Here is a 24,267-nt window from a genome sequence, read left to right on the forward strand (position 1 = left end):
AATGCTTTTCTCTCATTGTAAGCTCCCCCATTGCTTGCTTTTTCTAGAATCCTGTGACTTTCTACATTCTGCTGATTCTGTGGTTTTACATTTGTCAATGACTCTGATTTTGTTAGAGTTTGGGGTTTCTTAGGAAACTGTAATCACAGGCAAAAATAAGGGCAAAGTCCAGATCTTGACATATGGTAGGCCAACCACCGTGTGCATTTAAGTAAGCTGTTAGCTCTTCACAGCTAAAAACCATCTCCATGTCCCTGGAAACTTCCTAACCTGACAGGAAGTGCAAATTGCAGATATCTTTTGGATGGTAATGTATTAGGTTTTGAGTGAGTCATCTGAGTGGAGGAATGAAGAACTAGTGAAACTTGCTGGGGTCTTCTAGGGTCATAGACTCAGAGAGGGAGGAAAACTGATGGGTGTCACCAGCTCATTTTACTGAATGAGTATTTGCTGAAGCTGCCTTTGCTATATGCTTTATACTAATTTTAAGCATTACAGTGCATGTTGATGTCTCAGGACCCTAACTTTGACCTTATGTTTTTTTCTTTTGGGAGTCTCTATTAGAATATTATGTAGCCACTACCAGATTTCTTAGATACTAAATCTAAGGAAAATCACTGACCTGGTAGCTTGCATAAAAATTATCTATGTCCCTTTACCATTCAAATATTTTAAAATGTTTGTCCCAGTAGAGCCTGAGCTCTACATTGATTAGGCATTACTGATTCAACTTGCCTGTGCTGTTGGACACTCCTGCTTATTAATAGGGCTGGCAGGCTCTTTGAGACTTCTCTTGAGGCGGCTCTGAGGATTCTACTTATCAGTGCTGAGACCAACTGCCACCAGAGGAAAGACATGACCAACACGCAAGTTAGTTGCAAGAATCACACAGGTAGTTTATTACTAACAAATCCTTTTGGCCTGCCTGGGTATAGCATGCTCCTTGACTACCGCAGTAGGGAGGCCCCTTAGCTTTAGTACCTTTTCTGGCCAATGCCTTTTAACAGGTGTCAATCTATAAGGTTATCACCTCAAATGAAGGGGGAGCCCTTTTTATGTTAATCTACTGAAATATTAAGTCAAGCCACTTTTAAGATGTTCCCAGGGAAGCCCCCTGTCTATGTCAACCCACAGAGTTATGACATCAAGCCACTTATCTATATGTAACTTAACACACACTGAGTCCTGCACGAAAGGCAGAGTCTATTTATCATATCTGTACACACTATATTAATTCCTATCTAGAAGGCATAACTTTAATTTCCTTAATTGCTTTTAATATTATGTCCTAGTTATTTTTATATATCTTCTATGTTTTTCTACATTTCTATATATTTAATTACAATAACTTTATATTACTGCAACGTTATATGATGGGTATCTTTAAATTAGAATTTATAATTATTAAATGTTTTCCTTTTATGGATGTATGGAGAGGTTAAGGGGAAAAACTATGTTTGTCATGGGAAAACTAACAGCGGAATAAAATACTCTAGGAAATATCGTAAATGAAACCTTTGTTACTGTAAAACAATAGCTATTAAGTGACTATTATGTAATGTTATTACTTAAGTCTGATTTGTAATGGCTTGTTGATTTTGGAGCTTGAGATATAATTCCTGTAAAAATATTACTTTCACTGGCTTATCTTAAGACTTTTGATACAAAATCAAAGACTTTTCCAAGTAAATTACCTAGGTCAGCCACCACTCATTGGAGATGTGAAACCATGTCAGATAGATTCTTTTCCATGTGAGGATTAGTTTTATCCACTTAGTATTCACTATTCTAGTAACCTTCCAGATTAACACAAATTATTTGCTAATGAAATCCCCCCACACACTAAAACTAAAACAACCCCCCCCAAAAAGGTTTATTGTAAAATTAACCTACACTTGCTCAGCCACTCCAAAGGGCAGACAGGTAGCAAACAGCTGATAGGCACATTCACCAGACTCAGCAGACTGAGTGGGTGATTATAAATTTGCATTTTCCATATATGATAGATCCTTAAGCAAAGGAATTTTTTAAAATCTTTAATATTAAATGGCTGTAGTGGCCAGCACTGGGGACAGGTAAGCATAGGATAGTTCAGGGTGCTTTAGGTCTTAGTTCTTGTTATGCATTCTGCAAAACAAGCTTTATGCTTGTGAATTATATATAATTCCCTGTATGGTTTAGGATTTGATGTCTGGGATTAGGTGTTTGTACCACAAAGGAAGGAATAAAAGTTGCCGTGATTTTACTATATGAATGGTAAAATTTCTATGTAGCATTCTTTCTCAATAGATGTCTTCTCTCCCGTCAACTTCAGATAGGTTAGCATTAGAAATTCTGGATTTTTAAGGTGAAACATCAGTAGTGGTTCTAACCATCATGGCCATTGCCAAGATGCTCTGGTGACAGGTAGACATGTTTTCCTTGAAATTGCGATTTATTGCTTATTTGATTGCTTCTTAAAGGAAACTCTTTAAACAAGAGAAATTGTGGTTTGTCTTACCTTTTGGGATTTAATTTTTAAATCAGTCTACCATCTTACACCAAAGCTTTTGGAGGTCAAAAGGTACAGATAATTGAGCTGGTTAGGTATTAATAGGAAGCAACTTTTTGATGTCATTCCTAGGAAATGCAAACATTCTGTGGAATGGGTCCCAGGTTTAAAATCCATGAAGAAAAGGGTTCTGACTTTTGGCACTGATGGACATATTCAAAAATGTTGGATTCAAGCCAGAGTTATGCCCTTTACTCTTTTCTTTCAGTTAGCAGAAGTCACTTCTAAACACTTGTTTTGGCATTAAGGAAGCTCGTCATGACCTATTGTTCCCGAAAGATTATAGTTCTCATTTTAAGCCAGTTTTCTAGTTCCCATGCAAGCGACATGCCCAGCCTGGAGCAGAGGAAACAACCTTCGCTTTCAAACCTCTATTCATTTAGGTGTGTCCTGCAAGCAGTGGCTTGTAGCTGTTTCTTCAGCCACTTAACAGGTTTGATTTCAAATCTATTTTCATAAGAAACTAACATGTTTGGAGGGGATTCATGGCCCAGCATTTATGGAGTTTGTTGGGAAGTTCCAGGTGTGTATATATTTTAAACTCTGTGTTAAGGCCTATTGGACTACAGTGATTTGGGTTTTGTTTTGCTTGTTTGGGCTTTGCCTTTTTCATCATAGAATTTCTGGAGATGCCTGAGGGTTTGGATTGGAGGGAGTGGCACTTGGTCCTGAAGACCATGAAGTCCAACACCCTTTTGGGGAGAGGCTGCCTTAGAAGCACTGAAGAGGAGTCAAATAATTACAAATTGGGCCACAAAGCTAGAGAAACCAGGAGCCAAGATCTGAGGGATTAACCTCAGGAACTTGGGAAGTTGATTACATTTAAAATACTTCAAGGGTGTTATTTATGAGTTACACATCCGTGTGTGACCCTTTTCCTGCTTTGTGGTTTGTGGATGAGCCTGAATCAGCTTCTGGAATCTGATAGCCTAGTAACCTATGTTTGACTTACATGGACAAGGTCTGGGAATTTATTGAATCATATCATTTATTCATTCATGTACCAAATATTTATCAAGTACCTTTTATGTGACCAGGGCTATGAGTATCACCTGGGAAAGAGAGATACACATGGCATGATCTTTTTCTTCGTGTAGCTCAGTCTAATAGGATTAGAAAGCAGTGTAGACAGAATTATAGTAATGTGTAATAACTGGTAGTTCTACCAATATCAGCAAAGGAGGAGGCAAGGGGAGAGTATCTATTGAGGCAGTTTGGTGTGTTTTGTCTCATTTAATCCTATCTGTAATTTCTGTTACATAGATGGAAAAAACTGAGGCACATAGAAATTAATTAACTGTTCCCAGATCTCACCAGTAGGAAGTGATAAATTTGGATAAAAAAATCTTTAGTATCCTGTCTCCAAAGGAAATATAGTGCCAACAATATTCTAATTATTGAAAATTATATTTGTAAAGTCAGGTTTTATTATCTTATTATTTTATAGTGCAGTCGCCTCGTAGCAATTCAGACATGTTTGTGGAATATAGAGCCCTGACCATTCTGATCTTTGCTGTAGAAATGCCCCAGCTGTCTGAGGGAAGGAAGTGAAAAATAGAAGCGGATTTACTTTGTTTTAAAATTGCCACCTGCTGGTTCTCTTTCCCATTAAGGAAATTGCATATGTATTCCTCCTATAATTTTCTCATCCTAAAGTATCACAATTTGGAATGGTTTTCAACTGGGCTTGTGTTTTTAAAATTGAGGTTTTACTTACAGTGGAGCTGTGAATGGCTGTTATCTTACAGGCCTTTTGAAAAATAGCCCCACACAGCACTCATGGTTCCTTTTTTGAGATTTCCCTGTATGTATTATAAAATCCTGTGCATTCACATGGGTGTATATACACTGCTCACAGAAGTTAGGGGATCAGGGAACGTGCAGATACTCCAATACTTTCAGCCTTTAGTATAGTGCATTTTCACCCATGAAATAAAAGTTTGTTATGCATTCATTTACATAATCAAACAACTTTCTTTGACTTGCTCTTTGCTTTTCTGATGTTCTTGTTTAATAAAAAAAAGAATCAAATGCTTTTTTTTTATTGCTTCATACTCATTTTGCAATATCCCCTAATTTTTGTGAGCAGTATATTATGCACACATCTCAAAATCCTGCTGATCTTATAATAGTGCATGTAGATCAGTGGTCCTCAACCTTTTTTGGGCCACGGACTGGTTTAATGTCAGAAAATATTTTCACGGACCGGCCTTTAAGGTGGGATGGATGAATGTATCCCGTGACCGAGACAAGTGTCAAGAGTGAGTCTTAGACGGATGTAACAGAGGGAATCTGGTCATTTTTTAAAAAATAAAACATTGTTCAGACTTAAATATAAATAAAACAAAAATAATGTAAGTTATTTATTCTTTCTCTGCGGACCAGTACCAAATGGACCGGTACCGGTTCGCGGCCGGGGAGTTGGGGACCACTGATGTAGATCACTTCATAGACAGACCAAAAAATTCTTATATCTTGTATGGCAATACAGTGTGATCACCAGAAAGGATTTGTTGGGAGAGTTTAGAGATTAATAGCTTGCAGGCTTCTTTATCTTTTACAAATATAATAATTCCTCTTGAATTCTGTTCACATTAAGTTTATAAGGAGATGAGTTGACGGCACTCAAATAAGTATATCGTCTCCATTGGGACATTGTTGAGAATGAAGAAATAACTGCTTTGCTCTGCATACACCAACTGTATGAGAATAAAGTATACAAAGTATACAATATGTGAAAGGCACAAATATTGTGCCCAGAATTCTCTACACTACAGAAGCCCCTCACCGGCCATGTCTCAGCTCTCAGTGGTACGCTAGCTCTTAGTGATACATCTCTTAGCTCTTAGTGGTACACTGTGTGAGCTGCTTTTCAGGAATAGCTGGCCCCTCCTAGAGTGAAAGAAGTGAAAGAAAAATTTTTTTCTTACTGTTAAAGAAGGTGTTGTTTTGTTGTTGTTTGTTTGATTTTTTTGTGACAGAGACAGAGAGGGACAGATTGGGACAGACAGACAGGAAGGGAGAGAGATAAGAAGCATCACTTCTTTGTTGTAGCTCCTTAGTTGTTCATTGATTGCTTTCTCATATGTGCCTTGACTGGGGGCCACAGCAGACCGAGTGAGCCCTTGCTCAAGACAGTGACCTTTGAGCCTTACTCAAACCAGATGATCTCCCGCTCAAGCTGGTGACCTTGGGGTTTTGAACCTGGGTCTTCTACGTCCCAGTCCGACACTCTATCTATTGCGCCACCGTCTGGTCAGGCAAGAAGGTGTTTTTCATGCCACTAATCCAGGCCCAAGACTTCTTCAAATCCTCCTAATGAAGGTTGACCACTTCTATTTACTCTAGAAAAAGGAAGTCCAGGCAGCTAGGTCTCTTCTGCTTTCTAAATATAGTTTATTGAGATACAGTTTATGTACAGTAAAACAATCCTTTTTAGGTGTGCAGTTTTATGAACTTTGGAAAATAGAGTCCTGTAACTGCCACCACAATTATGATACGGAATATTTCCACACCTCAAAAACTTTTAGGTGCTTTTAAAATTGTTTGATAATTCTAATATAGGATTAAAATAAGATGTTTTGTTTGGGTCTCCCCTGATTTCACTTTTAAAGAATTAACTCCATATTTTATTGAGATCTGATTATTTTATTTTCTAATGCCCTTTTTCTGTTCTGGGATCCCAGCTAGGATATCATGTTACATTGTGTAATCCTTTTAAAAAATCATTTTGATGAGGAAGATGATTAGCACATAGTTTAATTACATGGTTGATAATGTCAAGTAGGTGCCAGGGAAGTGCATCAGAATAAGATATTTGAAAGAAAAGCAGAAACTACCTGAATTGTGTGGCCCATCATTAATATATAGAAGCCCCTTTAATGCTACATAGATGAAGTTGAAAGAAACTAGATAAACAAATTTGATTAGCAGAAAATGGTTAAAAATAACTTGAGGTTGCTTGTGGGTGAACAAAACAGGACCCTGAGGTAGAAGACTTGGAAGGCATGTAGTTGGAAACACAGATTATGGTTGTTAGAAAAATATAGAAAATATAGAGTTTCAGAAGGGGTCTCAGTGTTGTTAAATACAAGTAAAGACAGAGCAAAACATGCATTTTACAGAAGATAAATGCAAGATACCTTATTTACTTTGTAAAATAATCTATCATGACTTTCCACTATTTTTATGATATTTTAATTTCAGTGGAATGTAGATTGCTTTTAAAATAGAATTTAAATTTAGCACATGTTCAAGATTGGAGAAAACATAAACAACTGTAAAAAAAAATCACCCCAAATTCTAGTACTCAAATATAAACACAATTAAAAATGTGGGGTTTGCCTTCCAAGGTTTATTTTCTGGGCACAAGTATACACACATTTGCACACACATACCACAAAACTCATAGTTTATTGTACCCCCTGTTTTATGCACTGTTTTTTTCCCTTAAAGAGATTCTTTAAATACCCAGGTCTACAATAGTACAATTTCTGGAAGTTTTGAAAAGTATCTATAATGTACGAGAAGGTAGGGGAAGCATTCAAGCTCATGCTCCGAGAGCCGCTGAGCCACTGCACAGCCTCACCTGACAGAGGTGTGTCCGCAGCCAGCTTACTGGTGAGCATTGAGGGTGAGGCCATTGACACTAGTGATGTTACCTTTGGTGGGCTCACGTTTTAGGTCCTGTTTTTCTCCACCTGTATTCAGATCTCTCTTGAAATGTTCCCTTTAAAAATACTAATGCTAACTCAGAGAGATTCCAGTTACCATCTCCCCACAGGCTTAAATGTTAAGCCTCAAGATCTAAACTTTATCCCTTATGTATGTGAGCAGGTTTGCCAGATGGCGGGCCAATTAATATATTTTTGCAAGGTGTAGAAATGCTTTCTCCTCCATAGGGGAGCAATGAATCCATCTGCTCCCCATCTTCCTTTCCCCAGTGTCCTTCGGGGAAAATCATCATTTCATTTTCAGAAATAATTGTGTAACTCTCTGAGTGATACTTTCTGCTTTTTAAGGGAGATAGTTTTAATAATCGAAACCTTTTCTTACTATAAGGATTTAAAGAACCCTATGTCATGTATTAAAATATGTGGACATCTAAGTTTCATCTAGAGTAGTAGTATTATTTTTTAACATTGGGCATACAGAATTGTAGGTTAAAAACTGATTCATAGAACGCTTAACTTGGAAGAAACTTTCAGAAACATCTAGTTGAATCCCCTTATTGTAAGATGAGGAAACTAATGTTTAGGCACCCAAGTGTCAAGCTGGTAAACAACTTTGGAATCTGGATGGACTTAGAACCTGGTTTTCAGGTTCTAAATTAGGACGACCATAGTGAAAGTAGAACCTTTGATCTCATGGGGAATAAAAGGCATGAGAACCTTGAATCAAGGTTCACCTAGGAGAAGGAGCACACTTGTTTCCTGCCTATTCTCCCTAGAGTTTCAGACACTGAATTGTACACATTACCTCCATGGTTTCTTTTCATATTCAGGTGGCAGTTTAGATCAGAGGGTAATTACTTGTCTATGTGTTGCCTCCAATTCTGTTAGAGTTCTTGAAAGACAAGCGCTACATCTTTTATTGAACACTGATACTGTGTGCTCTCTGGGCATGGGAAGAATATATGAATGCCAATGGGGTTGTTGTACCAAATCCTCTCTGGGAGTGGTGGAATTCTAGAAGAGGGGCCACATGATAGTTTTGCCGTAATCTGACACCTTACACTACAGAATTTTGTTCCTTTTCTCCAATGGTATGAAGGACTTCAGTACTGAATAATCCAGAAGCTTCTTTTGGGAGGAATGTTTCACCTGTACCCTTGTTTTACCACCATTTTTACTGTTTTCCATATTTTGTCATAGATTGGTTAATATTAAGTAAGACGAAGGATTTAGACTAGTCCTTTTTTTTTCTTCACTCAAGTTCACTGTGGTCAACAATCTGTGTCCAATTCATTTGGTGGAAGGAGTTCAGACTTTGACTTTAGCTAGACCTCTGTCAGAAACCTGACTCTGAAACAAACTAGACACATGGCCTTGGCAGGTTACCTTACTTCTGATACTTAGTTTCCCATATTTAAGTAGGAAAGATAGCCAGCATACCTTTTTTGTACTTTAGATAAGATGGATATTTTCATTTCTAAATACACTAAAAAATTATTACACATTCCATACTATGCTAAGCATTTAGGTCTGGGGTAGAGAAACTGCAGCCAACAGGCCAAGTCTGGCCTACCAGCAGTTTTTGTACATAAAGCTGTATTAGAACATAACCACACCAGTTCATTTAGGGCTGACCTACCGCTGCCTGTGCTACAGTAGCAGGATCCAGTAGTTGTAACATGAGACTGACCTGCAAAACTCAAAATATGTACTATATGGCCCTTTATAGAAAGACTTTGCCAACTTAGGACCTAGAGCAATGCTTAGCAAATACAGGCACACAATAAATGTTCATTTTACCTTCTTCCCATTCATTATTTCAGGTTGAATCTAACTCTTTGGTACTCTTTAAAGAAAAATAGTTCAGGTGTGGCCTTCTCTCATCATCCTTCTAAAGCCCCTGACTACTTCTGGAGTCTGTCATGACACAAGACAGACACATTGAGAGAGGCATGTCCATGGCGCCAACACTGAAAGGTAGCAGGTCTTGACTTGAATTGGGTGCTGTGCATGCTACAGGAATAGAACTTTGTGTAATCCATGAGTAAATACAGGCATGCTCTTTCGTTTGCAACATGCCTCAATTCAGTTTAGATTATATCTCACTAAATAGTACTAGGTTATATCTAATCTTTACTTCTTCAAAAGCTTCCCAGCATACCCCCAAAACTGGAATTTTTTCATTTCTAAATACACTGGAAGATTATCATTACACATTCCATACTGTGTTTAGAAAAAACTTTATGAAATCTTAAAGCCAGAGTTTTCTGAAGTGACTCAGGCCATTTGAAAAAGAAAGTTCTCTAAGGAGTGGTACAGTTTTTTTTTGTTTCATGTTTTAAGCAAAATGTACTCAGAGTTCCTCCACAGTTTTCATCGGGGGCACCCTGGTGTCTAGTATGAAACTAAGCCCAGAATAGACCGGTGGAACGTGCCCAGTGAGGACTTTGTGATTGCTGGCTGCTCCCCAACTTCCCCACGTAGTAGAGGGAAAGGTGGGGGACTTTTGAGGGCCGTTAAAAGACAGTTATGCTTGCTTGTTGTTTTTATTTTTTATATTTAAAGAATGTATTGATTGATTTTAGAGAGAGAGGAAGGGGCGGAGAGAGAGACATTGACTTGTTGTTCCACTTATTTCTGCACTCATTGGTGGATCCTTGTGTGTGCCCTGACGAGGGATCGCACCCACAACCTTGGCCTGTTGGGATGTTGCTCTAACCAACTGAGCTACCTAGCCAGGGCCTTTAAAATATGTTTTAAATGATAATGAGGAATTTTTTTTTTCAGAATAATAAAGGGAGTTTTAAAAATAGTTTAATATTACCTTGTGTCTATACCAGGAATACCGTGAAAAAAATGTAAAAGTATTACCTAAAGTTTGGGGAGGTCTTCCTCTCCTCTTTCTTGTTGCCCTTATTACCAGCGCTTTTCAGTGTCTCTAGTGCTTCCTATGCGGGCCTGTCCGCATTTATTCCAACATGTTGTAATTCTGTGGGTGTTTGACTGAATTCCCAGCTGATTGTGAATGTCTCCAGGTGGAGATTGTATGCCAGCATAGCGCCTGGTACATGACAGACACTTAATAAAGCTTTATTGAATGAAAGCACTCCACAGTGAGCATATTCATCCATATAGCTTTTTTTTTGTCTTTTGGAACTGTTTCCTTAGGATTAATTCCTAGAACAGAGATTTCTAGGCCAAAGTGACGTGAACATGTTTATGAATCTTGATACATAGTGCCAAGTAGCTCTTATGTCTACTTGAAGTTCCTTCCAAGTTTGTGACTCTCATATTGTGTGATACATTATTGCAAGATTGGCAGTCTGGTGTTCCATATTTTCTCTAGCAAAAAAAAAAAAAAAAAAAAAAGAAGAAGAAATGACAGGTACTTTATCACCAGATGCAAGTCTGGAAAGAATGTTGCATGTGCTTTAGGATGGAAAGCTTCTCAGGAATAAAAATCCTTCCTGTGGAACTTGGGAAGTGGAGAGAGGTAGGAAGCAGAGACCAGGTACAGGATAAGAGGTATTGTCACAGGGGCAAATAAATCCCGGAGTTTTATTACTGCTCTGAACTTTTACTCTATTGGTATCAGTATTTCAAGAAAACAGTTGGCTATTTTTTACTTGCTTTTCCCCTTCAACACATTTAATGTTCAAATAGGAAACATTACTTACATGCGAATTGCTGTTCATGCACATTCCAAGATCTGCTTTTATCAAGGTTTGGGGCTGTTTGTCTAACATATTATGCATTTCCATTTTTAATTGATCTGAGTTGTGTGTGTGAAATAAGACTGAGCCTCTCTGCCTTGTGACTTTGGGTGATACTAGGTTTTTTTGAGTTTGATGTTATTCCCTTCCTCATCTAGGATTTGGTAGGCTTATAAATGATCAATGATAAATAGCCATATCCACCTTTTGGTGCAAGTATGCTATTGGTGAGCACACAGAGACATCTGAATGCCACCATACAGATGGCATCGGGAGTTTGTGGAGGCTACGCTGAATAGAGCAAGGTCTGTGTTCATTTAGAAATAACCTTAGTGGAGATTGAGGATTCTACTGAATAGCTTTCTTTGAATAAGGTTCAGTAGGTATTCTAAAGAATTTATCAGTGTTTTGTGGTATATGTTCCACCATATATATGTATATATGTGTGTGTGTGTATGTGTGTGTGTGTGTGTGTATCACAAAAACTAGGGGATATTTTATTGCTTCATTCATTTTTTTTAAATATCACCTAATTTTTGTGAGCAGTATATATCTTTTTCAATTTAGCTTTAGTCCACCCTCAAAGCCACGACTTGAATTTCTGGAAAAGATACTCAGGTAAAGGAGTTAGAAAAACTTCCTACATGGTAGATTTGGCTTTCAGATAATATCCCTCATCTTTCCCAGCACACTAGACTCAGTGGGCTGTGACCTAGTTAGACATTTCCAACCAGAATCTTTTAAGAAGTCAACAGTTACATGGTAGCACATGGCCACACTTTGGTCATTCCAAGCTGCAGCTGTAGAGGACTGTGTGAGCAATGCTGTCAGTGTTTCCAGACTCCCATCACTTAAAGAGCTTACAGACAGGTGGCAATGGAGACAAGTGGCAATGGGAATCTTTTCATCAATTCCAGGGTTTACTGTATTTCCCCATGTATAAGATGCTCCCATATGTAAGACGCACCTTAATTGTGGGGCCTGAAATTTTTAAAAAAGTTTTATATAAAGTTATTGCACTCAAGTTTTATTCATCATAAAATTCATACCACTCCTCATCACTGTCAAAACTCCCATCCAATAGCTTGTCCCCATCTGTGTCTGATGATGAATCACTGTCTTCAACAAGGAGCGTGAAAACAAGTGCGAAAAAGCAGGAAATGCAAGTAGAAAAATCTACAACCACTGTATAAGACGCACCCAGTTTTTAGACCCCAAATTTGGGAAGGTGCGTCTTATAAATGGGGAAATCTGTTAATGTTCAGACACAAACAATGCCCATCTCCTTTATGGATTAGAGTGAAGGTGATAAATGACTTAAGAATAGATTCTCCTAACCCAAATAGCTTTCACTCACTTGAGATAAGAGTAGTTTTATTCTGAATTACTTGTAAATTAATGTAAATGGGGCAGGATGGTGAGATAATTATAACTCATGATAGTTTGAGTATTTGAAAAACTATCAAATGTAGCATAAATATGCCTTCTTTACTTATTTATATTATACATTCAGTTTTAAAATTTTTTGCCTGATGATTGGTCCATCTGTTCTCCATTCATTCAAGCTTTTTATTTATTTTATAGGACTTAAAATTTTAATTGTGGTACAATTCACATAACATAGGATTTGCCATATTCACTGTTTTTTTAGTGTCCATTTCAGTAGTGTTAAGTACATTCACATTGATGTGCAACCAATCTCTAGAACACTTTTTTCTTGTAAAACGGAACCTCTATACTCATTAAACAACAACTCCCTGTTTGCCCCTCCTCCATTCCTGGTAACAACCATTCTACTTTCTGTCTCTATGAATCTTATTACTCATGTAAGTGGAATCATACAGTATTTGTTTTTTGTGACTAGCATATTCACTTAGCATAATGTCCACAGGGTTCATCCATGTTACAGCATGTGTCGGAATTTTCTTAACTAGGCTCAGTAATATGCCATTGTGTGTGTATACCACAGTTTATTAACCCATTCCTCCATTGAGGGCCACCTGGGTTGCTTCCACCTTTTAGCTATTGTGAATAAAGCTGCTATGAGCATAGATATACAAATATCTTTTTGAGTTTCTGTTTTAAATTTTTTGGTGTTTGCCCAGAAGGGGAATTGTTGGATCATATGGAAATATTCTTATAGTTTTCTTTCTTTTTTAATAGCTGCCATCCTAATGGGTGTGAAGTGAATTAGTCTTTCATTTTCATTCATATTTTGTCTTTCTTACCTTTCTGTGACTAATGGGAAAGATTTTTAAGTATAGAATCTTTGTCCTAAGTAATGTTTAAATACTGTTTGGGGCAGTTGAGAATAATCCTCTTTGATGGTTAAAAAGGTGAACTGATTTTCTATTTCATAGATATTTAAATTTTATGGCATATTTATCAACATCTAAACTGGCTGTTGGATACCTTCAAAGAAGAAACTTGTGGTTCCACCTGTCCGATGGTAATGCACGAGTGTCGGAAGGGAGGGGACGATGGGTGTGAGAGCCCAGCCCCTCAGACAGTGCCTGGAACATGATGCTTATGTTACGTGCTCTTTCTTTTACTTTTTTTCTTTGCTAGGGTCAGGAAAGCCATGACATATAATGAAAGGAGCCCTGAAGTGTGACCAGGGGATCTTGTTTCTAGTCACATTTCTGTTACTAGCTAGTTGTCTGACATTGGCAAGACTTCCTGGGCCCTCCACTGCTTGCCTGTTTGTGTTAAAATCTCGGATTCCATTGGGAGTATGGTGGAGCCTGTGGACCAATGTTCAGAATCATGTTTCAAAATGCATAAAATAAAATTAAAAAAAAAAGGATGATAAAGGAAATCAATTATATTGAAATAGCCATGAAAACATTTTAAAAAGTGTGATATATGTGATGCTTTATTAGCATATCAGATATCAAGATCTAGAGGCAGGTCTAGTAACTAGTATAATTTTGAAGTGATAATAATCACTTATTCTGAATTACTTGTAAATTAATGTAAATGGGGCAGGATGGTGAGATAATTATAACTCATGATAGTTTGAGTATTTGAAAGACTATCTTTCAAAAGACTATGATCTTTTATTATATCTGCAGCTACTAAACAAGATATGAAAATAGACGTGACTTCCACTGGTGGCAAACTCAAAAGAACTGCTAATACTGTGAATGTACATGAAGGAAATGATACATTTCTGTTTGTGGTTAATCCAAGTTCATAAACTCAAAAATTCTGCTCATAGACCCCTTAGAAGTTAGGGGCAGCTGGATCAGAAGCTTCCTGCCGTCCCTGGCAGCTTAGACACTGGAGTAGGATAGAAAAAGGCTGACCCAGATGGCCTCTCGAGTTTATCAGAACGCCGACTTTAGGGCCTGGCATAGTTAAGTAGATCTTATGCCAGAAAAATAACCTTTGGTTCTCCTGGGAATCAAGCTGGGAAGTAAGCAGTTAGAAGTGTGCTAGGTTTTTATCCGTTACTTTTGTAGCACGTGTCTAGGAAAGGCGAGGAGTACATTAAACAACAACATGAGAGTGCTGATCGTCACCCTGATCGTTAGCCTTTGGAGGGATCGAAGGCCAGGGCTTGTGGGAATGTGCGTCCCCTGCTCTCTGTGTAGTAAGTTGTGTCCTTTACTTACAGCAGAGGAGCCTGTGTCTCAGCCTCTTGCCGTCAGAGCGTCACCACCTCTTTGTCACAACCATATGCGTTCTTCTAACTAAATAGGGTCACGGATGTACAAAGATCGCGTGCTCGCCCACCTGCTTACCAGCTTGACTTGTATTGTCCAGCTGGAGAGAAAGATCTTTGTAATTTAAAAAGGAATTAGGGAATAAAGGTAATAAAGCTTCTCATTTACTACTCTTAAAGTAGTTTTCTTTCCTAGGGTTTATAGGCATGTTAATAATGAAGGTCTACCTATGTTCTGAATGAGAAAAATGGCAAGCAAAACTGATCCTCAGACTTCAGAAAACCAAGCTATTGCTTTTTATTACTTACCTACCTACTTCCTTCAACTCTGCATTTGTGAGATGATTTTTTTTTAGAAGAGAGAGAACTATGAATGCTTTTAAATGTCACACCATTTGCCCATTATAATGTCATCTCATAATATTATTTTCTAATGGAAATGAGGATTCTTTTTGGCTTTGCAGTTGCTTCAAGAATATACCTTCTGGGGTGGGGGAAGGGAGGACGCAGGAGAGAGAGGGGAAGGGGGAGGAGGAGGGGCACAAAGAAAACTAGATAGAAGGTGACGGAGGACAATCTGACTCTGGGTGATGGGTATGCAACATAATTGAATGACAAAATAACCTGGACATGTTTTCTTTGAATATATGTACCCTGATTTATTAATGTCACCCCATTAACATTAATAAAAATTTATTTAAAAAAATAAAAAAAATAAAGGACTACAAATGGAAAAAAAAAAAAAGAATATGCCTTCTTATTAATCGTGGTACAAAGTGCTGAAATTTGATGTGCCGGTCTGCTTGGGAAAGGTAATTCATGCAACCATTAGGCAGCTTTGTAAACATGAAATCATTTTCAGGTTAAAAGATTCTCTACCAAATTAGATAGGAAGCTTGAAGCAGAGGCTATAAGCAATTTTTTCTCCTTTAGTTGCTGCTATGGATCAATATATTTTATTGACTTTTCAAGGGTTTGCATGCAATTTTCTATCATGGTCGTTTATGCTGAGCAGCATGAAACAGAATAATTGTAAATCATAGCCCCTTAGGCACATTTTTCCCTCCTGTAATACTTGAGATCACAGGATTCTGTTCACAAAAGATGAAAGAAAAACAGCCCATCATTTTTTAGTGACTCATGGAGCTGACACAGACGTGGATGGCAGGAACTTCTGTCTTCATCTTTGGGCCTCACCTTATATTTTAATTCTAAATGCAAATGACACTGACACTCTCTATGAAAAGAAATCAGGTTTAAATTAGCCGGTTACCTTTACTTAGGAAAATCCAAATATATCCTATTAAATAAACCAAAATATATCCTATTTGAATGTTTTTACGTAAGAGTGTTAAAAGTTACTCTCCTCAAGAAGGTCTATGTAGGTAATTATTGTAAATTGTCAGAGTTATTACTCAAAGATGTATGAGGACATTTATTTATTTTTAGTTTTTATTGAATTTATTGGGGTGACATTGGTTAACAAAATTATACAGATTTCAGGTGTATGAGTCTATACTACATCGTCTGTATAGTACTGTGTGTTCACTTCCCCAAGTCAAGTCTCCCTCCATCACCATGTACCCCCCTTCCTCTTTTACCTCCCCCACCCCTGTCCCTTTGATAATCACCTTATTGTCTGAGTTTTGGGGGGTTTTGTTTTTAGGGTTTTTTCTTAGTCCCTTCACCTTTCACCCATCCCCCTCCCTTCTGACATCTGTCACTTTGTATACTTATTGTATACTTATTTAATGATTCAATTCAAATAATTAGTGTAGAAGACAGCCATTTTTTATCTTAGTGTTATACTCAGATGCATAATTTGACTACTGTTCCCATTTATTTGTAGTGTAGAACTCATTGAAATATGCAGTTATTACAAAAGCCAAGTAAAATATATGTTTTCACCAGTAGCTCATGGCTGTGTGCTTTATTCTCATCTGAGCCCCAACGGTGTTGTGGAAGCGGTTGGTTCCAGCTGTATCCCATACCCCTGTGCTCACCCAGAGAAGATGACTGGCCATGTGTTATGCACTTAAGGGTCTTGTGGGGCTAATGGGACCTCATGGTGCAATTCCAAAAGAAACCCAATTTAGTGATGGGTCTTAGACATGGTTCCTAGATGCATAGTTGCCTCTACGTATAGAACTGCATGAACGATGTGGAAGCTTCTTCCTAGTTTTCTGTAGCTCGTTCCAAGTAAAAACTTTACCTGTCAGCATAAAAAGTAGAAAGCTCTACATTACCTAAGGATGATAAGCCTTTTCCCTATGGGAGTTTTCAGTCTAAAAAAAGGTTTGTGGATTGTCAATGAATAGAGAATTGGTTGAGGAAGGTGTTGTTTGGCTCTTAGTCTGTTTTCAGCAATTTAGGTATGAAGCATACTTACTTCCTGGAAGCCACCCCTTAGGGTAGGATCTGTTGCTATGGCCACCGCTGAGTTTAAGAAAATATGCCTAAAGCAGGGGAGATTTCACTTGGGCCATGTGAGCTAGGTCCAGCCTGCTCTCAGCCTCTGCCTCTGTTCACAAATTCAATAAATTTTAATTGAACCCCTTTCTTATGTTAGGCATTGTGCTGGGGAGGTAGTAGCAGAGAAGATAGTATAGTTCCTTTTCACTTGAAAGCTTGCAGTTTCATGGGGAACGTGGTGTGGGTGGGTATGAAGGGAGAAAAAAAGGTATTAACAAGGATTTATAACACTGCGTGTGATGGTATTTCTGTGCTTACCTCCTTTCAGCCATGTCATGATGGGGTGAGCAAATAGGGTTTTGAGAGTATCCCAGGGACATGTAAGAGGAAGGGGGCTGCCAGAGAAATAAACCAGGTTGGTGGGAAAGAGAAGAGTCAGTGAAAGGCGGAAGAGAATATTCCAGGCAAGGAGATGGATACCTGTTCAAGCCCTTGGTTTAAGAATTGAGGAGAAATTTGATTAGTGATAACAGAGACCTGGAATTTACTTTGTGGTCAGGAGAAACCGCTGAAGGGTTTTACACAGGGCAGTGATAGGATCACATCTGCTCATTGGAAAAATTCTTGGCCTTTGAAGGACGAATTGGAATTGGGCAAAGAGGAGGTCAGGATTCTGGTTAGAGCTAGCTTCAACAGGCTTCCAGGCCAGGATGCTGATGGTACCACAACCAGCTTGGTTGGCTGTGAGGATAAAGGGACACATTCAGGAAATGGGATCACTGGGACTGGGTGCTCAGTTAAGTACTTAGAATGAGGAAGGACAAAAGAGAGTGTGCCCCGTTTTTCTGCTATAGGCTGTTGGATAATGGTGCCCACCACTGAAATGACAAATACACGAAGCAGGACAGGTTGGATATAGATGATCATTTCAGTTCAAGACTCATTGCATTGGAGCCTTGGTAGACACCTGACTGGAGATGTGCAGCTGACTGTTGGATGCAAGTGTTTGGAATGAAGGAAAGGGTTCCAGGTTGGGATTTAAGAATCATCTACATAAAGATTACTGAAGAGTTCCAAAGTTAGTGTTGAATATTTCTCTTCCAGGATCCTCAAGTTTTTAATCTTCTGGGCCCTTGGTTTCTGAGTGAAATGAAGATGAGGGTTGGGAGATGATGTGCCCTTGGTTTAAACTGGGTTTTTTTTTTCCTGCAGGACAAGCCACAGAACTGTATACTTATCTCTCCATGGGCACCTGCATTTTCTTTTACTTTGACTATTGAGCACCTTTGACTGCGGGAGAATTGGATAGCTTCTGAAGTCTCATGGTCTTGTGGGTAGATTGGGGATGCTCACGATCCTGTATATTGCATCTCTAAGGAAAAGAATTAAGGATGGAAAAGGATGATAGGAGTTGAGTAAGAAATGGGGATTGAAAAATTCTGACATGGCGTTAGTGGTTTGTTTTTTATTGTTGGGTTTTGTTTATTTTGTTCTTTCACTCTTGACAAGAACATACAGCATTTTCTGTTTTAAAAGTCCTCTGTCAGCAGCATGATTTTTGGGTCCCCATAGAAGAAAAGGGAATAGTGGGAGTTTTAAAAGGAAAGCATGTTCCCTCATGTGGAGTAAAAGAAAGAAGGAAAATAGAAGTTCATTTTGGTTGAGTTTATAATTTGATTTTAACCATATCATTAGAATAGCTGTCTGTGAACCTTGAAAAGTTTGTGCTGTGTACAGGTCTACACAAAGTTGATGTTAATTAATCTGAAAAGAAGACATACATTTTGTACTCCTTTGAATTATATAGTGTAAAATTTCATTTAATGAAATTGTTAATTTTAAAATGCAGACTTGTTTAAAGTCGAAATTTACTTTAATTTCACGATTCAATGTGAAATGTTATGTGTATTTAGGAACATTTAGAGATTTACAAATCCACATTCCTCATTAAGTGTATATGTTTTATTATCTAAATACTTTGTATACATGTGGCTAGATGTTATTCATTCACATCCTTTGTATCCTTAAAAGTATTTATTTAACAAACACTTCCAAGGGCAATGCAATATAAAAGCTATGTAATTTATTTAGTAGTTTCATGATATGATACCTCTAATTCATATTGTTTTGCTTCCTAATCTCAGAGACAATATTTTATGCTTTAGGACTGTTTTCCTTTTAAACTTGGGGTTGAACCAGGTTAGTGCTGAGTGTAAGATCTGAGGTGACCAGCTGGTGGTTACTGGATAGCTGTTGCTAAATGATGTATTTACCCGTTTGGTTCTTGAAGAGGTAACCATATCTTTAGTGGCAGAAATAGATCATCTGAGTGACATTTTAATTCAGGGAAAACAACAACAACAGAAATCTTTTTATTTCTGTAAACTGTCATTCCAGAGCGTCTTAAGGCAAATTGTCAGAGTCTGGGGCCTGAGATTTGGAATAAGACCTGTTTTGTATATAGTAATGAGATTCCGGTTTTAAATCCTTTCATTCTGTTTTGTAGTTTCAAGTAGCTTTAGTTTAACATATAAGCAACATAGGTGCTTGTAGCACCTACTGTCTTGTAAATGTTCTTTTCCTCAGCTCTTTCCTGAGTGTTTGTGTCACTCACTTACAATGTCTCATTGTGTAGAGCCTTGGGTGTCTTAATACCTATATTTCTATATAGTATCCTGGTTCAGCAGTGCATTGTGTTAAAGAGGCCAAGGCCATGAGTGTGGATCTCATGCCAGTCAGCCTTTACACTGAAAATTATTTTTTCTATAGCTTCAGCTAGTGCTTCAGTACTGGCTGATAATATTTAACTAATTTTGTTCAAATATGCATGAGGCTACCTAATTCATTAACTGTACTGGAAAAAGTAAAACTGATGTTCATAGGGTGGGATCTTTCCAAATGGGGATAGTGTTTTTTTGGGGGTTTTTTTGGTTTATTTTGTGAGAAGGAAAGCATTTACTTTTATCTGTGAACGATCTCCCAGTGGAGTAAAATATGCAGCATTATTTCAACAGACTTGTTTTAATGTACGTAAGTTCCTTGTGAATAGAGACAGTCCGTCTCTGTAGCAGGGCCCACCTGGGTCCTCTGCACAGAGAAGCTGAGCTCCCCGGCTCCTCCAGATGAGATCACGAGGCATCTCTCAGAGTAGATGGCAGAGGAGGGTCATCTCTTGTCACCTCTTTAACCTGATTTATTGCCTTTGAATTTTTAAATAAGGACATATTTTAAGTTCTGTCTGGGGACTGAGAGCTCTGATCATTCATGCAGTGAACTTTGAATAAGTTGGTAAGATTGGCTGGACCCTATTATCATAATGGATGGTGACTATTTGACATTTACAATGATATGCTACATTTGCACAAAATAAATGAATTTATATTTAAACATAATTTAACAGGTTTCTTTTTTCCCCCTGTAGACACTAAAACAGAGGTTATTTGCATACAAAGTTAACAATTGCAAAACTGCTTGCAAACCTAGTGAAGATGTGTTGAAGATACGTGAATTGGTGCAACCCCATTAAACCTGATTGCATCGATCTGGTAGCTGGAAAAAGGGCAGGGATCACTTGACTCTCTTGGACCTACAATCTGAGCTGTTAGATTTCTAAATACACAAGGATTTTTATGAAGTGCATATTATTTGTCAGACCTGTGTACCTTACTGCCTACTGATGTGTTTATAGGTCAGGATGGTGATTCTCCCTGCTGAGTCAGTTTTAATTCTAGCTCCTTTCATTAGAGAACTAATTTGTAGAGCTCTTCCAGGTGGAGAATTAGATCACTGGGATCCTTTGCTGCCCATGATACGTGTGGAAATGAGTCAGTGGAAAATTCACTTACTCATCGTGACCTACTTCTGTCACTTGCAATGAAGGTATGCTTATTTGTCAAAAGCCACCTGTCCCCCTTCCAGAAACTCTTGCTCTATTGCTACTTTAACCCTTAGCCTGTAGGTTCTTTTAGGATATTTACAGTTCTCTCAATCTGTCCATCAATTATTCTGTTGTACATATAATCCATTTTAGATTGAGCTTCTGGAGGCAAGGGATAGAACATGACTTAGTATAGCTCTAAGCACATCCTGGCCCAAGATCACTGCTGTCTAATGAAGATTCTAGGCTTTTGAGGAGAAACTGTAAAATGGTCATTTTCATTAATTTAAGAAAGGAAGATTAGGCCAGGGTGTAGTATAACCAGATTCTAACCTCCCCCATTTTCAGCAACACTTTTTTTTTTCCTTAGTTTAATTAGCTTCTTCAGTTATTCATTTATTCAACAAGGTGTTAAGCAAGTATGCCTTTGGGTCAGGTATTGCCCTAGGTTCACAAAGAGAATAGGTAGATGCTTGCAGCAAGGAATTTATAAGAGTAAGGCCAATTTTAAACAGCATTTTAAATGTAGGTTAAGTGCAGAATATTCCACACCTAGACCACAGTGAGGATTACTTCTTGCCTAGTGGTGTGGCTGTCAGCATCAGCCTTGTCTCCCTTGACCAGAGGGTTGTACCTGCTCCACAGGTCATGTATGTCAGTATGTGCCGTGGTTTTCCGGAGAACTGTATGCAGATGCTGGGAGGATTTATTGGGGGAAGAAAATAGAATGTTTCACTCCAGAAAAAAGAAAGTATATTCTTTATTAAGTACAAATACACAAACACATATATATATAGCAACTACAAACAGTATGTGGTAGCACTCAGATTTATTTCTGTTTAACTCATGTCCACTAGTGTACACACTTCAAAGTACTAGAAGTTATATATTTATACATTAAACAAGATAAGTTTCAATTCAGCATTATTTAAAATTAACCATCTTATGTCTTAGAATAATGTGGAAAAAGCCTTTGCCTTGTTCTAACCATATTCACAAACTCTCAGGTTAGGAATAAATAGTCTTACTTATAGTAAATGTATGGAGGAAGGAAACTGGAAACCGGCGTTTGATGAGTAAAATAGTATTCTTTTTGAAACCCATCTCTTTCTTGGCAGTTAATTAGTTCTTACTGTGAACAGCTCACCCCTAAAAAAGAAAAAGGAAAGAAAGAAACTTGCTGAATTAATAGCGCTTTTTAAAAAGTGTCAGCTATTAACATGAAATTAACAGTCCTATTTTATTCTCTTCTAACTGATGGAGTTGTGAGCATTCCTTTATTTGAGTCTAAATTTTTTTTGTGCTTTTTACAGATTCTTAAAGATACCTCTCCTTTTTAGGGAGAGTGTATAGAGAAAAAATTCAGGATCAGACTGAACAGCCTGTTTGTCATGATATATTGCAACATAGGCATAGTTTCTATTCTAGAAAATGTTCTGTGCTTTTCGTCCAAGACATGAGCTTCTGGTCAAAGTTGTAAGTGAAGCTGCCAATTCTAAAGTAACTGAGCGCTAGTTAAGCAGAGTTACAAAGCTGTAGCAGTGATGTGTGGTGCCCCATGAATTGTGACACATGAGAATGATCTAGATTTTGCAATATGATCACTGATTAACTTTGACTCTGCTGTGGGAAGACAGTCTGCCTGTGTTCATTTTCTCATTACAGTTGTCGCCTTTACCCTTCCTTTTGCAACCACTTTCTGTGATAAGCAAACTCAGTTCAAGTTTCAAAGGAAAGTATCAGGTTACTGTCAAATAATATGCCATTGTGAATCCGCATCAACGTTCACCGTCCATCTGGAGATGCATACAAACAATGAAGTCCAAGAACAGGTTTTTACACGATATTACATTTCATTATAGGTATATCCCTGTTTATCTGTTTGGTTCTCAGTGAAAGAATCCCTTCATAGCAGCTTACTTTTCACACCAGACCACATTTCAAACAAGAGATTAGAGCATAAACCAGTTGGCCAATGACTTAAGTATAAAATGTCTTATCTGACTTTGTGCAATCTCTTCATTTAAAACAACTTACCTAAAAGGCTTATATATCTTTTGTTGTGGTGTCATCATAAGCCACTCTTGGAGTATTTAGAATTGTTCTTTAGAGCTTATTCAGATGTTTGTTGCCAAGCTGCCTTTATGTAAGGTGTTGAAAAGCACCATTTCCTATCTGGGCCATGAACTCCTAAGGTGATGGACATGCTCCCTGTCACTACAACAGTGTGACATTTCTGCCACCTTTGGAAAAGGCTCAGGCAGGAAGTGGATGGGGTTACTGCCAAGTGATACTTGTGGGCATTTGGGTGGGGGGTGCGCGCGCGCGAGCGTGTGTGTGTGTGTGTGTGTGTGTGTGTGTGTGTGTGTGAGAGAGAGAGAGAGAGAGAGAGAGAGAGAGAGAGAGAGAGAGATACATCACAATGATTCAAAAACCACAAGTCCCCTCCATTCTCCCTGTGGTGCTAGAATCATAATTTACATTCTTCCCCATTGATTTTGTAGTCTCAAGGTCTATAGTGAGGACCAGGTGACACTCCTGAAATCCGGGCTTTGCAATAACAAAATGTTTATTCCGTATTACTAATCTCAATGCTGGGAGCTTTGTGCTTTTTTCACATGTGAAAGTATGATTCCACTTAGATTTGGCATCGCAGCTTCAACTTTGTAAATTTCTGCAAATTGAATGTGAGATACTTTATATTCCAACGCAATATGGTAATCACCACTGGAATATAAATTCAGTATTTAAAGCTCCAAAAGGAGTGAATATATTTAACAATAAATGCTGGGGAAAGATGATGTCTATAGAATATTTTATTATTTTAGACTAGCTAGTGATGTCTACCACTATACAAATAATGTGCTCTCTGTGGATATTCTGAAAGGATAGTCCTCATTTGTGAGGGCACGTGGGAGTTCATTTACAAACAAAATTTTAAGGACTGCTAGTTTAGAGGGAACCATTGAGATGACCTGCATTTACTTTCATACCTCTGCAACTCCAGGGCTGCCTGTGCAGTTTTTATTGTGACGTTAAGTCAAGGAGACCGTTTTCCTTTGGCTTTGCTATTTGTTGAGTTGACCGAGGCTGCCCGAGTCTGACTGCGCCTCCCCCTTCTCATTAATAACTATTAGAGCCAGGCATGACCCTGCTTTGACTACACAACCAGAAGCCACTGGATTGTGATTAAAGGGCCGCAGACGAGTCCTTTCGCTCACAAAGTGTACGGTCAACATTCTGTGCTTTGTTTTCCATTTTGACTCAGGTGCTGAGGAGGGGTAGGCTTTTGCTAAAATGACTGAAGGAGCTTTTCTGATGATTTCCTGAGAGTCATTGGTTCACCTGTTTTCTCTGAGTGCAGTAGGGCAGGC

General features: G+C 38.1%; 1 protein-coding gene across 9 annotated transcripts in view; it reads left to right on the forward strand.

Moving 5' to 3' along the window:
- Positions 1–24,267, forward strand: part of MAST4 (microtubule associated serine/threonine kinase family member 4) — a 610,913-nt gene that overhangs the window by 457,056 nt on the left and 129,590 nt on the right. The window contains exon 1 of one of the 9 annotated variants that reach the window (XM_066376297.1): positions 3,036–3,074. The exons of the other annotated variants lie outside the window; for them this stretch is intronic. Within the exon in view, the coding sequence (XP_066232394.1) occupies positions 3,037–3,074 (38 nt within the window). The 5' untranslated portion in view covers position 3,036. Of the gene's footprint in view, positions 1–3,035; positions 3,075–24,267 lie in introns of those variants that run through there. 9 annotated transcript variants of the gene reach the window in all.

The sequence above is a fragment of the Saccopteryx leptura genome, chromosome 1 (genome assembly GCF_036850995.1).
Source record: "Saccopteryx leptura isolate mSacLep1 chromosome 1, mSacLep1_pri_phased_curated, whole genome shotgun sequence".
NCBI classification, from domain to species: domain Eukaryota; kingdom Metazoa; phylum Chordata; class Mammalia; order Chiroptera; family Emballonuridae; genus Saccopteryx; species Saccopteryx leptura.